The 21,117-nt window shown below is 50.5% G+C and overlaps 2 protein-coding genes across 2 annotated transcripts in view; one reads left to right on the top strand and one right to left on the bottom strand.

Annotated features, from left to right (window-relative positions):
• The window catches only part of LOC136957385 (contactin-associated protein-like 2), a 78,824-nt gene that overhangs the window by 4,512 nt on the left and 53,195 nt on the right, over positions 1 to 21,117 (bottom strand). The window contains 6 exon segments of the mRNA XM_067251273.1: positions 2,155 to 2,248; positions 2,616 to 2,749; positions 2,989 to 3,222; positions 5,828 to 6,064; positions 9,635 to 9,853; positions 15,840 to 16,010. Coding sequence (XP_067107374.1) covers positions 2,155 to 2,248; positions 2,616 to 2,749; positions 2,989 to 3,222; positions 5,828 to 6,064; positions 9,635 to 9,853; positions 15,840 to 16,010 — 1,089 coding nt within the window.
• LOC136957932 (mRNA decay activator protein ZFP36L3-like) lies at positions 18,107 to 19,124 on the top strand. Its single transcript, XM_067252152.1, has 2 exons — positions 18,107 to 18,680; positions 19,108 to 19,124. The coding sequence occupies exons 1-2, from the start codon at positions 18,107 to 18,109 to the stop codon at positions 19,122 to 19,124; spliced, it is 591 nt and encodes a 196-aa protein (XP_067108253.1).

Below are 21,117 nucleotides of genomic sequence, written 5' to 3'. Positions count from 1 at the left end.
ACTATGGATCGTAGGTTCAAATCCCCCCTTGTATTTTGCTTTGGAGAGAAGCATCTGCTTAATTAATTATTCACGTGTGCTGTAAGACTGAGTGTTTAAAAAAATAAACCATCCACTTAATGCCAGTAGTAGTATTCCTTTGTAGAGGAAAAAACTATATAACATATGGCTGAAAGTAATTCGATTAAGGATCACTGAATTTATTTTAAAGAAGCTGTACTTGTGTGTGTGTATGTGTGGTCTGTGTGTGTGTGTGTGTGTGTGTGAGAGAGAGAAATGATGCAGACACAGGAAGGAGGGAAGTAGGGATCCAGGAGCCTCAGAGGAGAATCTAGCCCTTAACGAACGCAGGATGAAATCCCTTAATGTCTTTCATGATGAGTAATGCACCTCACCTACCCGCAGGACCAGCCCCCAGCACTCACATTTATACTGCATTAGAGCTCTGTCTTTTCACACACACACACACACACACACACACACACACACACACACACACACACACACACACACACACACACACACACACACACACACACACACACACACACACGCGAGTACAAACGCACGTACGCACACACACACACACACACACACACACACACACACACACACACACACACACACACACACACACACAGAGACTGGGCTAGTGGTCATGTTTCACTGGCCAAGAGCAAAACAGACCATTGCATGTATTTAATTATCCATAAAAAGGCTGTGTATAACATCTTAGTAAACAACAAAAAGCAGTAAGCATGACCCGGTAATGATGAAGAAACCCCGGTCTTACTTTCAGCCAGCCGTGCTATGATGCTAACACTTAGCAGCTTAGGAAGGTTTAGGCAGCCATTAACAGGACCAGCCTGCTTTGGAAATTAGCTTAGCATAGAGCCATAAATCTCCATGTTAATGAGTGATATTACACTGATTCTATTTGTGCTGCAGGGGCACCACTGCTAGCCCATTACTACTGGTACAGGACAGAGGGGACAAGGAGAGGACCAGGCTGTCTGTCTGTTTCTCTGCCTGCATGCCTGTCTGTCAGCCTGCCTGTCTGCCTGCTTGTGATGAGGTGTGAGGTGGTCCTTCCCAGAGGCACCAGCAGATGACAGTGTGGTACACAGCAGCAGCAGCAGCATAGGTGGCCAGTCCTTCCATCACCCTCAACTTAACTAGGGTGTTGAGACACAGCAGATAAACTCCACTATGTATGTACTGTATGTATGTACTGTATGTATTTACTGTATGTATGTACTGTATGTACTGTATGTACGTATGTACGTACGTACTGTACTGTATGTACTGTATGTACTGTATGTACGTATTTACGTATGTACTGTATGTACTGTATGTATGTACTGTATGTACGTATGTACGTATGTACTGTATGTATTGTATGCATGTACTGTATGCATGTACTGCATGTACTGTATGTATGTACTGTATGTATGTACCGTATGATTTTGGCAGACGTTGTTATCCAAAGCAAAATACAGGGGGAATTTGAACCTGCAACCTTTTGATCCGCAGCCAAACGCTCTGACCACTGAGCGCTTGTCATCGCCCTACAATGTCTACGGGCTTTCAATGGAAGAGCTGCTTCTCACCATCACTGGGCCTGGCCTGATCCTGCACTTGACAAAGACATTTATCATCTTATGATGAGAAAAAACACCAAAGCACATTATAATGAATCAATTCCATTATTCTAGAGAGGTTTTTCATGAATATGGACCGACGTTATTAGCAAACATATTCGCTGACTATCAATTCACTAACTAACAATTGATCAGAATTATCTATTAAAAAGGCGAAATAAGCATATTCTATTCGGTGGTGATTATAATTGATGGGGCAATGTGCCCAGAGTCAATGACATCGTGTGTGAGCGTGTGTGTGTGTGTGGCCTGTGTGTGTGTGTGTGTGTGTGTGTGTGTGTGGCCTTGCACTGACGAGAAAAAGATATGGGGTAATGATTTTGTGACCTCATTAGAATTCTGTCCACAGTTTTGTCCAAAGCTCTGCTTTCACACAACACCTCTGTCGCCCTCCAGTGGACGCACTCCTTCCCTGCATTCCTGTGTGCAGCCATGGGGCACTTCCTGTTGTAAGGGGGCTGCGCTACGAAGATCAAAGAACAGGGACACTCACCAAACACTCTGCCCAGGAAGAGAGTCTTGACCAGGTTCATCTGTGTGTCTGAAGATTCAGGAAGAGAGTAGCTGACTGGAGGGTAGTGGTCCAACTGACAGAGAGAGAGAGAGAGAGAGAGAGAGACAGAGAGAGAGAGAGCCATAGAGACAGAGAGAGAGAGAGAGAGACATAGAGACAGAGAAAGGCAGATGTTAACACACGCATATAACAAATACCAAAAAGGATGTTTGTTTTACACCTCAAAAAATAAGACGCATTTTCATTCTCCATCAAATTTAACCGTAGGATTTCTTTGAAGGTGTTCAGGTTTGTCTCCCCCTTGTGGCTTAAAAATGTCAACGCACGAGACGAGCCTGGGCAGCCATTTACCCGTGCGGCGGAGGGAGAACGTTTCCAACTCCCGCTGAACAATCTTCCATCTGCATTTGAACGCAACTTGTGCGTGTGTGCGTGCGTACCTGTACAGTGATGGTCCGGTTGACCCTGGTCATGTTGACACTGTGGGGCTGACCGTTAGCCAGGTTCCTCTGGTCCACGTCCACAGAGAAGGGCTCCTCCTGCCCCCCCAGCTGGTACCTCACCTGCAGAACACCTGGAGACCCACAGCACAGGGCTAGGCTGTGTGTGTGTGTGAGTAGCTGTTTGTGTGTGAGTGTATCTGTCTGTGGGTGTGTGCGAGAGAGTTGATGTTTATGTGTGTGTGTGTGTGTCTGTGAGTGTTTGGGTGTGTTCATGTGTGTGGGAGAGAGATTGTGTGTATTTGAGTGTGGAATATAGGGACCTCTAATGTGTGTGTGTGTGTTTTTGTATGTGTGTGTGTGTGTGTCTCACCGTTCTGTCGTAGTACGATGGCCAGGTAGTCCTCGGTCTTGGTGCTCACGTACAGCAGGATGGCCGGAGCGCTCGACGTGCTGAAGCTGAACGCCACTTCCTCTGTTGTCAGGTTCACTTCCTGTGGGGTCAGAGGCTGTAGCGCCATCCTGCCGTCCTTATTGGCTGCTGCTGCTGCTTCAGGCAGGAAGTTGTATCGAATCAGAGTTCCTGCCTCGAAGAAACCTCCCACCTCTGAGCAGGGATAGACCACACACACATCCACACACACACACACGCACACACACACACACACACACACATAAATGAATCAGTCCAGGGGTTATAATGTGGCAGGTGTTAAATTGTTCCAGTGTGTGATATAAACCATTGTTCACGAGTAAATGAGATCAGCTGATGGAACATTCCAGCCATTCCAGAATAGATATTGATTTTCTTTATCGAGCATGAGAGTCCCTCCATAACGTGTGTGTGTGTGTGTGTCTGCATGTGTGTGTGTTAAGATGTGTAGCAAGCCATGCCATACATTAGCTATCAGGTGGAAGAAAAGGAGGCAGGGGAAATCATTGGAGATAATAACAAAATGTGTGTGTGACTGTTTGTGTGTGTGTGATAGTGTGAGTATCTGTGTTTAGAGTGAGTGTTTGTTGGTTTTACCTTTATGTAACCAGGAAAGTCAGTAAGAACAAACTATTATTTACAAATGCAGCCTGGCAAGTGACAAAAGTCAGTTGAGGAGACAGGGGGCAAAAGGTCTGCGGGATAAAACACATGAAACCAAGACACCGTGTGTGTGCAGGGGAGGCCAGTCATCAAGAGAATACAGTGTGCAGTTTTGAGGGGGGGGGGGGGATGGAGGCAGAGCAACTAAACCTGTCAAGGGTTTTGATGCAAATCTATTTCCGCATAAATTCTGTAAAGTGTGTGTGTCAGAGTGTATGTGTGAGTGTGTGAGTGTGATTGAGCGTGTACACACTTGTGTGAGTGTGTGTGATCGAGTGCGCTTGTGTGCGCGGGAGGGTGTGTGCGAGCATAAACAAGTGCGTGTGTGTGTGTATTTGGTGGTTGGAGGGGAAGGGTCACACGAGAGTGTCAAACCCATGGACCATGTCCTCTGTGTTCCACGCTACACCTCATCCTGTCAGTAACAAAGCTCGACACAACACACAACAAAAGAAACCCGTTTTGAGAGTGTAACTTTCCTCAAACGCACGCACGCACACACGCGCAACCAGAGGGACAAACTTTTCCATCTGACACATTCATCCCAAACACAGCTGTTGTCAGGCGCAAAGGATCATGGGGAGCTGAACGGTCTCCCTTATGGCTTGTGTTTGTGTGATCCTGTATGTGTGCGTGCGTGTGTGTCTGCGTGCGTGTGTGTGAGTACGCGCTCGTGTGTGTCTCCTCGTGCGCTTGTCTGTGTGTCTGCGTGAATGTGTGTGTACGTGTGTGTGTGTCTGAGGGTGTGTACTTGTCTGAGTGTGTGTGTGTGTGTGTGTGTGTGTGACCCCGGGGCCCAGAGAGCAGAGGAAGGAGAGATGGTAATAATGCCACTGTCCCCAGAGCCAGGTGTAAATATGGATACAATGGAAATACACAACGCAATTATGGCTGCCTTCATGCATGTTTCATAGAGGAGAGAGGAGAAGAGAGGACAGGAGAGGGGAGGAGGGGAGAGTGGAGAAGGGAGGGGAGGAGAGGAGGGGAGGGTGGAGAAGGAGATCAATGAGGAGGACAGGGGAGGGGAGAAGGAGGAAGGAGAGGACAGGAGGGGAGAGGACAGGAGAGAGGCGGAGAGGAAGAAGGGGAGAGGACAGGAGAGGATGAAAAGGGGAAGAGAGGACAGGAGAGAGGAGGAGAGGAAGAAGGGGAGAGGACAGGAGAGGATGAAAAGGGGAAGAGAGGAGAGGGAAGAAAGAACACAGAGGGGGAGAGGAGGTCCACTGGGGAAGTGACAGGGCTCTGGGACACACACACACACACACTGAGAAGCACACTGTTGGCCCTGCAGTGTTTGATAGAGGTCTTGACAGAATTCCGAGGAAGTACTTTCATGTCTTTGAAGGTCATTAGCATATTCTCATCGTCTGTCACCAACCTCTGACACGCACACACACGCACACACACACAGTCACACACACACATGCACACACACAGTCACACACACACAGGCATAAGACGCATTCCACTCATCTCATCGCCCCCTGCCTGGTTTAGAAAACACTGCTCAAATTTCGAAAACAAATGAATTCATGTGTCACACAGATCAACGTTGTGTCTGTCCTCATGACAGTGGAAACACAGCGTCCAACAACAGGGGGGGGGTGTTTCTGGAGAGAGAGATGAGAAGTTAACTTTGCATGCTGCCCGCTTTACCGCGCCAGCATCCACTCTGGAACAGAAGTCCTACACCAGCCTGTCACATCCAGGGAAACTCAGGGGGACACTTCTGGAGTTCCTGTCCAGCTTGTCTCTCTCTCGCCGTGAGCTACTGGACCTTCTCCAGACCTCTCCACAGTTGAGAGCGTGTGTGTGATGTGTGTGTGCGTGCGAGCAGGAGGGTGTGGCGAAGGCGTGTGTGGGGGTGTGAGTGCGCATGTGCACACACTCCTCACAAGAGGTTGTGTCGACGGAATATTCTCCATCACTAGCTGAATTTCGTACGGAAAATGACGGAAAAATCGGAAGGCCGTCTGTCATTTTGACCGATTCGAACAACGAGGGTGACCGAGCGCAAATGTAAACGCTTCGCACCCCGGGCCAGTTGGGGATGAACACGGATATTAACGAGCTGCGCGTTCCCGTCATTGGATGGTCCCCCCGTGGGCCTCCTCACCCTGGCTGCAGAAGGGCCCGTCGTAGGCGCTGGAGGAGCAGTCGCACGAGTAGCCGTTGTACTTCTCCACGCATCGGCCCCCGTGCCTGCAGTACTGGGCGTAGCTGGTGCAGTGGCCCTGGCAGCCCGGCCTCACGCCCGGCGTCACCTGGGCACGCTCCCCCAGGTCCAGCGTCACGCCGTTCATCCGCAGCGAGCGGATGCACCCCAGGAAGCCTCGCTGGCCGCCCGCTGCACCTGGGGGGGGGGGGGGGGGGGGGGGGGGGGGGGGGGTGTTAGAAAAGGGGGAAAGGGTTAGAGGGGGGGGGTGGTGAAGAAAGAGGGGGTTGGAGAGGGGTAGCGGAAGGGGGGGGGGGGAGAAAGTGGGAAGGGGTTCGAGATGGGCGAGGGAGTGAGAGATGAGGGGTGGGAGGGAGGGATGGAGAAGGAGAGATGGGGTGATAGAGGGACAGAGAGAGAGAGAGAGAGAGAGAGAGAGAGAGAGAGAGAGAGAGAGAGAGAGAGAGAGAGAAGGAGAGCGGGGTGATAGAGGGACAGAGAGAGAGAGAGAGAGAGAGAGAGAGAGAGAGAGAGAGAGAGAGAGAGAGAGAGAGAGAGAGAGAGAAGGAGAGCGGGGTGATAAAGGCACAGAGAGAGAGAGAGAAGGAGAGAGTGGGGTGATACAGGGACAGAGAGAGAGAGAGTGAAGGAGAGAGTGGGGAGCAAAGGACAGAGATCCTGCTGGTCATTGAGTTTAGAATCTCTCCCAGTCTCAGCTCTCCCACACACTGAGTGTCACGATGCTGCAAGACGTAACACACACACACTCAGTATTTCACTCTCACACACACACACACACACACACACACACACCAACGCACACACACACTCACATACTCACACACTGATTTAAGAGACTCATTAATGCTTAGCCTTCAGGTGTCAATAGTCATTGTTCTAAGAGGGCCACGACAATGTGCAGCCGGCATCATTACAGGCTAACTGACCATTACCTTGGACAAGGCAGGGAACTACAGAGGATTAATGTGTACATAAAGACCCATGGAAGTTCAAACACACACACACACACCCACAAACACCCTCACACACTCAGTGGGCCAGTGCATGATGATTACTGCATGCCTAAATGGTGGTAATTATTTGCTAATGGTGAATAACAGAGGTGAGCATCTTGAGGACACACACACACACTTGCATGTGCACACACACACACGCACACATTAACAACTACCTAGGGGTGTATTACTTATTCAAACTTCTCAATTAGGACTCTTTAATACCAGAGAGATGTCCACTACAAGAATCAACTGACCTTGCACACACACACGCGCACGCACGCGCGCGCACACACACACACACACACACAAGCAGGCGCACAAGCGCACACTCCCAGTTCCCAGGCTCACAACTGTCTTTGCTACTTCCCTGGCACCTAATTGACCAATTACATCATTGATTGTGTTGATTAGTCAGGTCTTAATCAGTGTGTGGAAGCACAGAGAGGCTGGAGCACACCTGACACCAGATACACAACCCTGCTCAGCCAACACTGGTGCTGCAGAGAGGGAGAGGGAGAGAGGGGGGGCAGAGAGAGAGAGAGAGAGGTGGGATAGAGAGAGAGAGAGAGGTGGGATAGAGAGAGGGAGAGAGAGAGAGAGGTGGGATAGAGAGAGGGAGAGAGAGAGGTGGGATAGAGAGAGGGAGAGGGGGGGGGCAGAGAGAAAGAATGAGAGAGCAAGAGGGAATGATGGAGGGACAGTGTAGTCCTTTCACTGCAAACTGCTTTGGCAACACTTTTTAACCTGAACATTCATGCCAATAAAGCATATTGAATTGAATTGAGAGTGTGTTAGAAAGACAGCAATGGAGAGAGAGAGAGAGAGCGAGAGAGAGAAAGCAAGAGAGAGAGAGAGAAAAAAGGAAAGAGAGAGAGCGAGAGAGAAAGAGAGGTGGGGGAAGGAGCCGGAGAGCGAGAGGGGGTGACTGTCTGTGTGTGTGTGTGTGTGTGTGTGTGTGTGTGTGTGTGTCAGTGAGTCACACTCTTGGCCCTCTTCCCTGTCTATCTCTGAATGGTGTATTATTCAGTAACAATAGTTTAATGGGCAGACATATTACATTCATTAGGAGAGGCTGGGCTTCTTTCTTCTCTCTCTATCTCTTTATCAGACACACACACACACACACACACACCACACACACACAACACACACACGCCATTTAGAAGGAGTTTGTGGTCTGTCCAGATCCAAAGCACAAACCATGGACTCAGTACTATCTGATCATCACTGTCTTTGTACTAGGGCTGGTATGAACCAGTTTCTGTGTCTGTCTGTCTACCTGTCTTTCTGTCTACCTGTCTACCTGTCTGTTTACCTGTCTGTCTGTTTGGGTTCAATAGACACAAATGGTACCTACTGTCCTGGCAGGTGAGGGAGGCAGGTTTTCCTGGTGCAGAGCAGGCATGCAGAGATGTGCGGAGCAGAGAGCAGGGCCATGAGCAAGGCCCACGGCACACGTGCAGAAACACATGCAGAACACAGACCATGATGGAGATCGAATGGGATGGACGAGAAATCAAGATTCAATACATGCACAATGTCAAATCAGGAGTGGCATCAACACAGTGAATAAAACAATGTTCAACAAGAGGAAAACATGGTGAACATGTACATCAGAAAATCCAGACATTTCCTGTAATGCTCTGTAACACTATTGTCCTAGGGTCAGTGTGAGGTCATACTAATTGGCACATTAGATTATCAGTTGAGATTAGGTCAGCGATGTGCTATGCTGTTATACACAGGAGCTGGAGTTCCATCACATTTCTGCTTGCAATGGTCAACACAGACATATAAACACACACACACACTCACATCCAGTCTCGTAGTTAACATTCCCCTGGCATAATCACCAGGCCCTACACTCTGGGCTCTGTCTATGCAAGGGAGGTCTAAATCAGACCTGCACCCATTTCCTTCATATGCTTTTTAATTCAATTTCATTTGACTGTGGCTTCCTCCTTCAGGGCCAGACTGGGGAATGAGACCACTGCCAGTCAAACCGACAGCGCTCTCTCACACTCGAGAGGGTCTGACTGGAATACCAACGCAGACTCGCCCGGGCAGAACTTTTTCACTCGTGGAACAACTTGGCTCCAAGCTCAGCACTTTCCCCCCAGTGCACCCCCCCCCCCCCAGTGCCCCCCTCCCCAAGTCCCCCCCCCCCACCCCCCCTTCCACCCTGCTCAGATAAAGCCTGGTTTCCTTTATGGACTTGATATGGAGTGTCAGCAGGAAGCGGGCTGGAGGAGGGGGGGGGGGGTGAAGGGGGGGGGGGGTTGGGAGATTAGGGACTGCTGTCTCTCCCTCAGTCTGGGACGGGGACTCGGAGGGGCTGCGTGGGGAGGACAACACACGGAGGATCCTCCAGGTGGCGCTCCATTCAGTGGGAGATGACGGGACCGTCTTTCCATCTCGGAGCGATAATAGATGCAACGAGTGTGTGTGTGTGCGTGTGTGCTGTTCACTCTGTGTGAGATTTGGGTCTTGGGGAAACTGATTACATGTAATGAAGTTTGCGCTAGACACACACACACACACACACAATTGGCTGAATAAAAACGTTCCCTCCATTAATACATACGGAAAGATGCTTCGAAAATATAGTTACCCAAGCCATCCATTACTCCACAAGTGATGTCATGTGTGTGTGTGTAAGAGAGGGTGTGAGAATGTCTGTGTTTTGTGTCTGTGTCTGGAGAGTCTCTGGGTGTCTGTGTGTGTGTGTGTGTGTGTGAATGTGTCTTACCGACGTAGAGCTGGCTGAACAGCTCCAGTCGGGTGTGTCCCTGTTGAGGTGCAGGCCGAGACTCCCGATAGGTCAGATCCAGCTGGAGCACCGCCTCCTTCACGTTCCTCTCTGCCATCACGCGATGCCATTGGTCATCGTTCAGGGGTGTGGCCGAACGCACGGTCAGCTCCACGGGGCCGTTCCCGACGTCGAAGGAGAAGGAGACCACGGAAGGTGCTAGAGAGAGAACCGGGGGGGGGGGGGGGGAGAAATAGAGAGGGGAGAGAGAAAGAGAGGGGAGAGATGGGGTGAGGAGGGGGGGAGAGAGAAAGAGAGAGAGAGAGAGAGAGGAAGGGAAGGGAGAGGGGGGAGGGAGAGAGGGAGGAAGAGAGTTTAGGAGAGAGAGTAAGAGAGAGAGAAAGGATGAGAGAGAGAGGAGAGAGAGAAGGAAGGGAGGAGAAAGAGGAGAGCGAAAGAGTGATAAAAGAGATGGAGAGAAATTGAGAAAAAATAAGAGCACAGACAGAAAGAGGAGAAAAAAAGAGAGACAGAAAGTGTTTTTAAAACAATTATACAGAGTTCACTATATCTTGCTAATGAAAAGCCTGTTGAAGAGAACTAAGATAAAGCGCTCTTTCTTCCAATAGAATAATGAAGAAATTCATTAAAACTCTAAACTAAACTTCAAAACAAACTAAAACTTTCGAACAACTTTTGATTTTTTTTTTTTTGTGCACACAAAGTGACTGTGTGTGCACATGTGTGTGTGCTACTGAGTGGTAAGGTGTTTGTGTGCTACTGTGTGCTAGTGTTTGCTCGGGTAAGTGTGTGTGTGTGTGTGTGTGTGTATGTATGACTCATGTCTAGACAAAAGCAGCCCTCAGGACAGGGCAGAGATCCTAGACTTGTCACTTGAAGGCTAAGTGTCACCAAGTGCTGTTAGAATTTAGATGAGGTTGTTCATATAATGACTGGCTTTAATGCATGGCCATGAGTGTCAGATTCACACACTCACACACTAATACATGCATCCAGGCAGCACACACACATATTCACACACACACACACAAAAACTCATACACACACGCATACACACACAGACACTTTTAAACACACACACACACACACACTTTCCGGCACTTTCCAACAGGGGGCACTCTCCATCTTTCATGTTCCTTCAAAGTAACACTACCTATGTGTGTGTGTATGCTCACCTGTCCATGTGTGTGAATTCGAGTGTGTGAATATGTGTATGTTCCCGTGTGTGCCTGTGTGTGTGTGTGTGTGATGAATTCAGGTCAGTGTGTGAGACCCCGCCACCTGCTCGGTCCAGATGTTCCTGTTGGAGGGTGTGTGTGTGTGTGTGTGTGTGTGTCCCTCTCACCGCTGCCCTCCCACCTGCCTCCCTGACCTCACCTATCAATCAACACCCTGATTACAGACAGCGAACGTGTGTGTGTGTGTGTGAGTGAATGTGTGTGTGTGTCTCAATGTGTGAGTGTGTCTGTGTGTGTGTGTGTATATGTGAAGATGTAGGCAAGGGGGTGAGTTTGGGGAAAGTGAGGGAGTGAGAGGTGAAGTGGGTGAGAGAGTGAAGGGGTGAAGGGGTGAGGGGGTGAGGGGGTGAAGTGGGTGAAGGGGTGAAGTGGGTGAAGGGGTGAGGGGGTGAAGGGGGTGAGGGGGTGAGGGGGTGAAGGGGTGAAGCGGGTGAGGGGGTGAAGTGGGTGAAGGGGTGAAGGTGTGAAGGTGTGAAGTGGGTGAGGGGGTGAGGGGGTGAAGTGGTGAAGTGGGTGAAGGGGTGAGGGGGTGAAGGGGGTGACGGGGTGAAGGGGTGAAGTGGGTGAAGGGGTGAGGGGGTGAAGGGGGTGACGGGGTGAAGTGGGTGAAGGGGTGAGGGGGTGAAGGGGGTGAAGTGGGTGAGGGGGTGAGGGGGTGAAGGGGTGAAGTGGGTGAAGGGGTGAGGGGGTGAAGGGGTGAAGTGGGTGAAGGGGTGAGGGGGTGAAGTTTGGGACGGGGTGAGGGGGTGAAGGGGTGAAGTGGGTGAAGGGGTGAGGGGGTGAAGGGGTGAAGTGGGTGAAGGGGTGAGGGGGTGAAGTGGGTGAAGGGGTGAGGGGGTGAAGGGGGTGAGGGGGTGAGGGGGTGAAGGGGTGAAGGTGTGAAGTGGGTGAGGGGGTGAGGGGGTGAAGTGGTGAAGTGGGTGAAGGGGTGAGGGGGTGAAGGGGGTGACGGGGTGAAGGGGTGAAGTGGGTGAAAGGGTGAGGGGGTGAAGGGGGTGACGGGGTGAAGTGGGTGAAGGGGTGAGGGGGTGAAGGGGGTGAAGTGGGTGAGGGGGTGAAGGGGTGAAGTGGGTGAAGGGGTGAGGGGGTGAAGGGGTGAAGTGGGTGAAGGGGTGAGGGGGTGAAGTTTGGGACGGGGTGAGGGGGTGAAGGGGTGAAGTGGGTGAAGGGGTGAGGGGGTGAAGGGGTGAAGTGGGTGAAGGGGTGAGGGGGTGAAGTGGGTGACGGGGTGAGGGGGTGAAGGGGTGAAGTGGGTGACGGGGTGAGGGGGTGAAGGGGTGAAGTGGTGAAGTGGGTGAAGGGGTGAGGGGGTGAAGTGGGTGAAGGGGTGAAGGTGTGAAGGTGTGAAGTGGGTGAGGGGGTGAGGGGGTGAAGGGGTGAAGTGGTGAAGTGGGTGAAGTGGGTGAAGGGGTGAGGGGGTGAAGTGGGTGAAGGGGTGAAGGTGTGAAGTGGGGTGAAGGGGTGAAGGGGTGAAGTGGGTGACGGGGTGAAGGGGTGAAGTGGGTGAAGGGGTGAAGGGGTGAAGTGGGTGAAGGGGTGAAGGGGTGAGGGGGTGAGGGGGTGAAGGGGTGAAGTGGGTGAAGTGGGTGAGGGGGTGAGGGGGTGAAGGGGTGAAGTGGGTGAAGGGGTGAGGGGGTGAAGGGGTGAGGGGGTGAAGGGGTGAAGTGGGTGAAGGGGTGAGGGGGTGAAGGGGTGAGGGGGTGAGGGGGTGAGCGAGTGACCAGACTGAAATCCTCTATTTTGTCTACAGGAGTTTGCAGTCACATGTCCAAAATGAATAAATCTACACATAAGCCCATAACAGCACATTGTGGGTGCCTCCGTAATCTGTGTGCCTCTGTGTGTGTGTGATCGTATGAGTGTGTGTGAGTGAATATTGTCTAGGAGAACAATAAAGTCTGCTAGATGTGAAAATATGAACAAAACCTCAATTTGCATAATTCTGACTGAGACGCTACCCTTATGCGTGTTTGGAAAATACAGTGTAATCTTGCGCCACCCAGAAGCTTGAAAACTTTCTTGGTTTTAAAACGAGTTCATATTGGAACAGTTCGAGCTAAACCACGAGTCAGCACATAAACACAATATCGGTGTGTTGTGATGTTATCTGGTTTTAAAGTGATGTTGCCATGTTACCCTGTTGATGTGATGGTGTGTCGTGATGCGAGGTTGTCGTATTGTTCACTGGACTGTTTACGGAGAGGTTTTCCCCGTCTTCTCTGAGGGTTCCGGTTGGTTGTATGTGCTTTTCTGTGGGCTTCGGTGAAGCCCTCTGGCAAATTCCTTGTAGGGGTGCAAAATGTCTTTTGTCCTGATGTTGTGTTGTCGTGCCGTTGCCGTGGAGCGCTGGGCTCTAGAATGATCCACAGGTTGCTCTGGTCAGCTTGGCCTCTCCTCTCCCTCGGCTGTCTACTCCCTGGGAGCTGTCCTCCCCTCCCTCTCTCCTCTCTCCAGACTGTTCCGCCACCCCGCGTGTGATCCCTCCCTCCCCTCCTCTCCACCTGGGAACCGCTCGGCTCCGTTTAGCCGGGAGATGAGCAGGCAAACACGGGCCGAATGTGGAAATAGCGGAAACAAACGCGGAGCGATTAGAGCCGCGATCGGGACAGAGTCGAACTCTGGGAGAGCCCCACACACAGACCAGGCGCGCGCACACACATACTGTACCACACACACACACACACACCATCTTGTCTCCGAAGACAGGGAGAGTGTATAAAACGTAAGCAAGAGAACGAGTACTAAATAATTTCTCCTCCGACGAAATGAAAACGCTGCCAATGCCTAGAAATACACATGAATATTCAAGCGTATCAACTCTGAAGGAGAGATGGGGGGAGGGAGGGGGGGGAGGACGGGGGGAGGCTAGAGGCGACAGGAGAGAGTGCTGACGAGCGTTCGCCCACGGTAGAATGCGGGCGGCCGTTTCTATGTCTTCTAGATCTAGGTACGTTGATGAGTTGGGCCTGTTCTGGACAGTGAGATATCTACAGCTTGTTGTTTTGTTGGTTATAGCTTTGTGTCCCAGCTATAACCAACAGGGGGCGGTGTTTAACATCACAAACTGGGAGGAGGGCTCTCATAAGGTGCTCTTATGTGTGCGCAAGTGTGTGTTTGCGTGTGTCTGGGGGTGTCCACATTTGTGTGTGTAGTGAGGACCACATTCATGTGTGTGCGAGTGTGTGAGAAAGAAAGTGTGGAATTGTGTGTGTGTGTGAGAGTGTGTGTGGTTTAAACTGCAGGGAGCAGGCAGAAAAATAGGCAGTGGAGATCACAGAGCGAAGGGGGGAAATCGATGGGACACACACGCACATGAAATGTCAGAAAGACCCTGCCACGAAAGAATGGGCCTCTAAGACAGTTCATAAACACACACCAACACACCGACACCCTCTTCACATTCTTTCAGACTTTCACAGCTCTGAGCACCTGTAGAGTGTGTGTGTGAGCGCTGCCCTCACTTACGCATATGTGCACAGGCTGAAAATGAGAGGTGTGTGTGTCGGACTTGGTACGTGCGTTTTTTTTGCAAAACAGAATCTCTCCCAGAGAGAGCAAAGTCTTTGAATCTGATGAAACGTAATTTCACCATCCGTCATCTCGCTGACAGCTCGGCCGCCCCAATCCGCCCAATCACCATGCAGAACCACCGTTCCAATCCAATCCCGTGGATTTAGCGTCGCCTTTGTGAATGGGTCCGCGTGGCCGTTACGACCTTAATTGGCGTCGTCGGAGCGCGAGCTCCCGAAGTGCGACGCGTGACGCGTCAATCATCTGAACACCCCCCAGAAACGCTGGCGAAGTTGAGAAACAAAGTTTGGAAAAGAGCCGCTTTAGTCACGAAAAAAAACGCACTGCTCTATGGTAATGCCGTCATTGTGTGTGTGCGTCTGTGCGTGTGTGTGTGGGATTCCAGTAATGCGTGAGTCTGCAGTTGCCTAAGCTGCTTGTATGGGAATATTATACGGAGTCATCGAGGATTGGGCCTTTTTTTATAGGAATTATGTTTGTGTGTGCGAGTGCATGTGTGAGAGGGTGTGATGGTAGGCGTGCACAACTTTGTGAGTGTACGTGTGCGAGTGACTGTGAGCGTGCGTGTGTGTGCCTGCCTGCGCGATTGTGTGTGTTTGCGTGCGCGCGTGTGTGTTTGAATGTGTGTGCGAGTGCGGAGTGCGCGGGGGAGGGTGTGTGAGTGTGTGTGTGTGAGGGTGTGTGAGTGTGTGTGTGTGTGTGTGTTTGGGATTAGCCTCTGAGAGATAAGGAGTAGGAAGCCTCACAGGGGGAGCAGATCTCTCTGTCTTCCTCTAATTCTCAGTTTATTTGGGGACACGCAGGGTTAGTCATCTGGCGTTTCACTGTTTGCAAATACAAAACGTGTGTGTGTGTGTGTGTGTGTGTGAGAGAGAGAGAGAGAGAGAGAGAGAGAGAGAGAGAGAGAGAGAGAGAGAGCGAGAAAACGAGAAGAAGAAAAAAAACGAGACAGAAATAAAAGAAAATATTCATGCTCATAGTCCCTTTGTCGTTTGTCATTCTCCTGTTGTGCTGGTGGTTGTGGTTACTCTAAGTACGGGTGTTTCGGGTAAACAGACGTTTATGTGAAACGTAATTACAGTTCCAGTTTTAAACCTTGTTCTCCTGAGAGAGCGTTTCACTCAAAGTGCTGGAGAGAACGCACTGTGGGCAAGAAAGAAAACAGAGAAAGGGGGGTGTAAGTGTGTGTGTGTGTGTGTGTGTGTCTACGAGGAAGTGTCAATACAGAGTACAATTGGACCGACAGCGGAAGCGAGAGTGAGGAAGAAAGGTCGAGTAAAACAACGGAGGAAAGGACTGAAAGAAACAAGCGGGCCGACGAGAGAAGGAAGCACACACACACACACCATCCACACACACACACACACAGACACCCTCCACACACACACAGATGCCCCACACAGCGAGTGTCTTACATCGGAGCTCCAGGCGTATGAAGTCGGTGTTCCCCAGGTTCTCCAGGAAGACTCCGTAGGGAGCGGACGTCTTGAAGTAGAAGGAGATATCAGCGCTGGTCTCTCCATGGAAGGTGGGGAAGTGGAGATAGGAGGACGGCGTGGTGAAGGAGGCCGCGTTCCAGTAGTTACCTGGGGGACAGAGGGAGGGAGAGGTGGGGTGGAGGGAGAGGGGAGACGGAGGGGAGGGGAGGGGGAGAGGGAAGGGGGGATGGATGACAGGAGACAGGAGAGAGAGAGGGGGGGTGTAGAGAGGGAGAGGACAGAGAGATATTTACTCTACTATATGAGGTTTCTGTGATGTCTCTGAAAACTAAAGACTGTGTGCGTGCATGTGAGTGTGTGTGTGCGGGTGTGTGTGAACTGTGGATCCTGGTTCAGTGTGATAAGCCCTCCCCAGTGACAGAGTTGGGCTCCTCCTTCTGCATCACATCCTGTTTTAGAGCAGAGGGCAGATAACAGCCGGCCACCCACCCACCCACCCACCCACACACACACACACAAACACACACACAATCTCTCTCTCTCTCTCTCTCTCTCTCTCTCTCTCTCTCTCTCTCTCTCTCTCTCTCTCAGTTCAGTTCAGAATGCTTTATTGGCATGACAGTTCGGGTTGAGCAGTATTGCCAAAGCAGTCCATATTGAATGGACATTTTAACATATATATCATAACATTTTACAAGGAGTCTAACAGTAATAATATGGCAAAATAACAGTAACATAGTAAGTCTCTCTCTCTCTCTCTCTCTCTCTCTCTCTCTCTCTCTCTCTCTCTCTCTCTCTCTCTCTCACACACACACACACATTCACACGCTTTCAAACACACACACACACACACACACACACACACACACACACACACACACACACATGCAGGACCATCCCATCCACTGAGAGTGTTTGTGATTGGGTTATTTGAAGTTAGTGTGGTGTATATGCACACACATGAAATACAGGCTCTGGTGTTTGGTAACAATGTGAATAGATGTAGATAATAAACACTTATATATATCAATATTTATATGTAATCTATACACATTCACACATACGCACAGACACACGCATACATGTACTAAGGCATGCACACACACACACACGCACACACACACACACACACAGTTGGAGGTTACTGTGTGTCATGGGAGGTTGAAAGGCTATTGATAGAGTTTAAATGGATTTTCACACAAACCTAAATACCCTTAGAAATGTTCTAAAAGCTCTGGCATTTTTGAATTCCTTTGGTTCTTTTGTTAGCCATCCAGCCCACCTATCTACTAGGACAGACGACAGGATTGAACAGTTTTCTACAAAATATGTCAATTTAAAGGATCCAGTGAGGTATGTAGTCTGATGTCCCGCAGGGCCCTGCAGCACACACACATGTTCACTCACTCACTCACTCACTCACTCACACACACACACACACACACGCATGCATGCACACAAACACACAAAGAAGCCCACACACACACATACACTAACCCTGACCCAGACCTAACTGTCATGGCTGAGGGGAAAGCAGGAGGCATCGTGGATGCTTCCTGTTCCCTGCATGTCCAGATGGATTATGGGCCATCGTTAGCACATGGTGAGGATGACTGACTGCTGTGTCTCTAGCCATTACAGTAACACACACACACACACACACACTTACATACACACGTACACACAGGCGCAAACAGTGACACGCATATTGTGACAAACAGCACCGTCTCGCCCATCAATAACGTCACTTAACCTTGGAGCAAACCTTGGAGCGAGATAGAGGGAGAGAGAGAGATAGATAGGAAGAGAGGAAAGTGAAAGAGAGAGGAGAGAGATATAGGGAGATAGAGAGGGGAGGGAGAGAGAGAGGGAGGGAGACGGAGAGGGGAGGGAGAGAGAGAGAGGGAGAGAGAGAGAGAGAGGGGTTCAGAGAGATGAACAGAGATAGACACCAACAGAGGGGGCCAGTGACACAAGAGAGAGAGAGAAAACTACCGCAACTACTGTACAGCAGGTCCAGTAAATGAGCGAAGCCTAGTTCAGGCATGCCTCCTGGTTCAGGCATGCCACCTGGTTCAGGCATGCCACCTGGTTCAGGCATGTCACCTGGTTCAGGCATGCCATCTGGTTCAGGAATGCCTCCTGGTTCAGGCATGCCTCCTGGTTCAGGCATGCCACCTGGTTCAGGCATGCCACCTGGTTCAGGCATGTCACCTGGTTCAGGCATGCCATCTGGTTCAGGCATGTCACCTGGTTCAGGCATACCACCTGGTTCAGGCATGCCATCTGGTTCAGGCATGTCACCTGGTTCAGGCATGCCATCTGGTTCAGGCATGTCACCTGGTTCAGGCATACCACCTGGTTCAGGCATGTCACCTGGTTCAGGCATGCCACCTGGTTCAGAATTGCCACCTGGTTCAGGCATGTCACCTGGTTCAGGCATGTCACCTGGTTCAGGCATGCCACCTGGTTCAGGCATGTCACCTGGTTCAGGCATGTCACCTGGTTCAGGAATGCCTCCTGGTTCAGGCATGCCTCCTGGTTCAGGCATGTCACCTGGTTCAGGCATGCCATCTGGTTCAGGAATGCCTCCTGGTTCAGGCATGCCTCCTGGTTCAGGCATGCCACCTGGTTCAGGCATGCCACCTGGTTCAGGCATGCCATCTGGTTCAGGCATGTCACCTGGTTCAGGCATACCACCTGGTTCAGGCATGTCACCTGGTTCAGGCATGCCACCTGGTTCAGGCATGCCACCTGGTTCAGGCATGCCACCTGGTTCAGGCATGTCACCTGGTTCAGGCATGCCATCTGGTTCAGGCATGTCACCTGGTTCAGGCATGCCATCTGGTTCAGGCATGTCACCTGGTTCAGGCATGTCACCTGGTTCAGGCATGCCACCTGGTTCAGGAATGCCACCTGGTTCAGGCATGTCACCTGGTTCAGGCATGTCACCTGGTTCAGGCATGCCACCTGGTTCAGGCATGTCACCTGGTTCAGGCATGTCACCTGGTTCAGGCATGCCACCTGGTTCAGGCATGTCACCTGGTTCAGGCACGCCACCTGGTTCAGGCATTTCACCTGGTTTAGGCACGCCACCTGGTTCAGGCATTTCACCTGGTTTAGGCATGCCGCCTGGTTCAGGCATGCCACCTGGTTCAGGCATGTCACCTGGTTCAGGCATGCCACCTGGTCTGGCTCCGAGTCATCTAGCTCATCAGCTACACCTCTGTTACATCACTCCCAGAAGTCCCTGATCAATAAGACGGCAATGTAAGTACAGCACGGATATGTGTACACTCACCCGAGGCTGTTGTATTATTGTGCTGCTACCATCCTCCACCTCCCCCGTCTTTTTTATTTATATTTTTTAGTCCACATCTCGGATTTCTACTCTAATTGCAACATACCTGCAATATCATTGCAGGTATGTTGCTGCTAATTTTAGAGGCAGGGAGTGCTTCCTTGAGATACAGCCACTCCGCTAAAGTCCAACATATCCATGTCTATGATGATCAATAAATGGTCTTGACTGAACTATAGTACAATAATGACATTAAAAACTGTGCTACAGTAACTACAACAACATAAATAGAGTAACTTCAGTAACTGCGGCAACTCCAGTAATTAGACCAACTCCAGTATATACTAGTCATTTCAGCAACTAGAGTAACTACAGTAACTACAACAACTACAGTAAATAAAGTCACTTTGGTAACTTGAGTAACTAGAGTGACAAGAGTAACTGCAATAACTCGAACAACTCCAGTAACAAGAGTAACTCTAATAACTTGAGTAACTAGAGTAACTAACGGTCACTACAGTAACTACAGTAATTACACTAATTACAGTAACTACAGTAACTATTGCATGGCAACAGTAACTAATGCATCTACAGGAACTACAGGAAGTAGATGAACTAGCAGCAGCCGGGTCAGCCAGGCCGCTCCCAGCTCGTCGCACGTTCTTCAGCAGGAGTGAACTCAGAGATTGGTTTCTCTGTAACACATTGGCACGACGAGGTCCGGGTCGAGACAGAGGGATGTCTGTGCTTGTCAACTGTAGGGTGAGGAGAAACGGACTGGTCTGGGCGTGACTGGCAGAAACACCGTCCAGCCACCAGCATGTCATAGGTAGGGTGTCCTTATTCTATGTGACTTTCTATGGCCGTGACATACTGTCGGTCATGTGTGTCCTTCACGTCCCTTAAATGGCGCTGGGTCTTTGTACAGTTCTACAGTAGATGGGCTTCGTTTTCTCTCTGTCTGTCCGTGACTGTGCCGTCGTTAAACTGGCACTGATAATGGGCTTCATTAAGCGAGTGGCGTGTGTGTGTGTGGCTACGCACACACACACACGTGCACCTACATTCATATACACACACACACACACAGCACACGTACACACTAAAAACCATTGCAGGATTCATATTAGCTCTCAATCGTAACAGACGTTACTCACCTACCCATGAAAACCCATTTAAATGTTCCAATCATCATCTGTCTCACTGAGTCAGAACTCCATTGTGACGATGAGATCTATCAATCATAAGTGTTGGGGCTATTCTCATGTGAAATGTTTAATGTATGTTTAATATGTCGTAATGAGACATGTTTCATGTATTTTATGTCTCCATGTCTGGTTGCCCGGGGCCATATCTGGCCTTCATCTTTAATTCTGCTCTAATTTGGTGTGGGGTTAATAGGGGAAGACACACACATACCGACACACACCCTGTAACATGCTTCCCAAACAGCCTTACAGACACACCTGTCTGTAGACACATGCCCACACAAATGCACACACACACACACATCTATACACACATCTACATGTCTGCCCGCCCACACACACACACACATCTATACACACATCTACACGTCTGCCCGCCCGCCCACACACACACACACACACACACACACACACACACACACACACACACACACACACACACACACACACACACACACACACACACAACTGTCCATCTGTCCACACACACTCTCCCTTAAGGTAGTCACGCACACTCACATATGCACCCCCCGGCGCACGCACATTAATGCACATGCAAACACCTTGCCCCCCCACAGTCAGACAGACACGCACACACAAACCAACACAAGGCCAAAGCCGAACAGTGTCAACAGGCTGTGAGTGGGACTACTGTAAGAGAAGTTGGAGCACAGCGGTGGCCTCCCCCTGCCTCCCACTCTCCCTCCCCCCTCCCCCTGCCTCCCACTCTCCCTCCCCCCTCCCC

The sequence above is a fragment of the Osmerus mordax genome, chromosome 15, assembly GCF_038355195.1.
Source record: "Osmerus mordax isolate fOsmMor3 chromosome 15, fOsmMor3.pri, whole genome shotgun sequence".
In the NCBI taxonomy this organism is placed as follows: domain Eukaryota; kingdom Metazoa; phylum Chordata; class Actinopteri; order Osmeriformes; family Osmeridae; genus Osmerus; species Osmerus mordax.
Note: the sequence above shows the minus strand (reverse complement) of the source record. Positions and strands in the feature narration are given on the sequence as shown.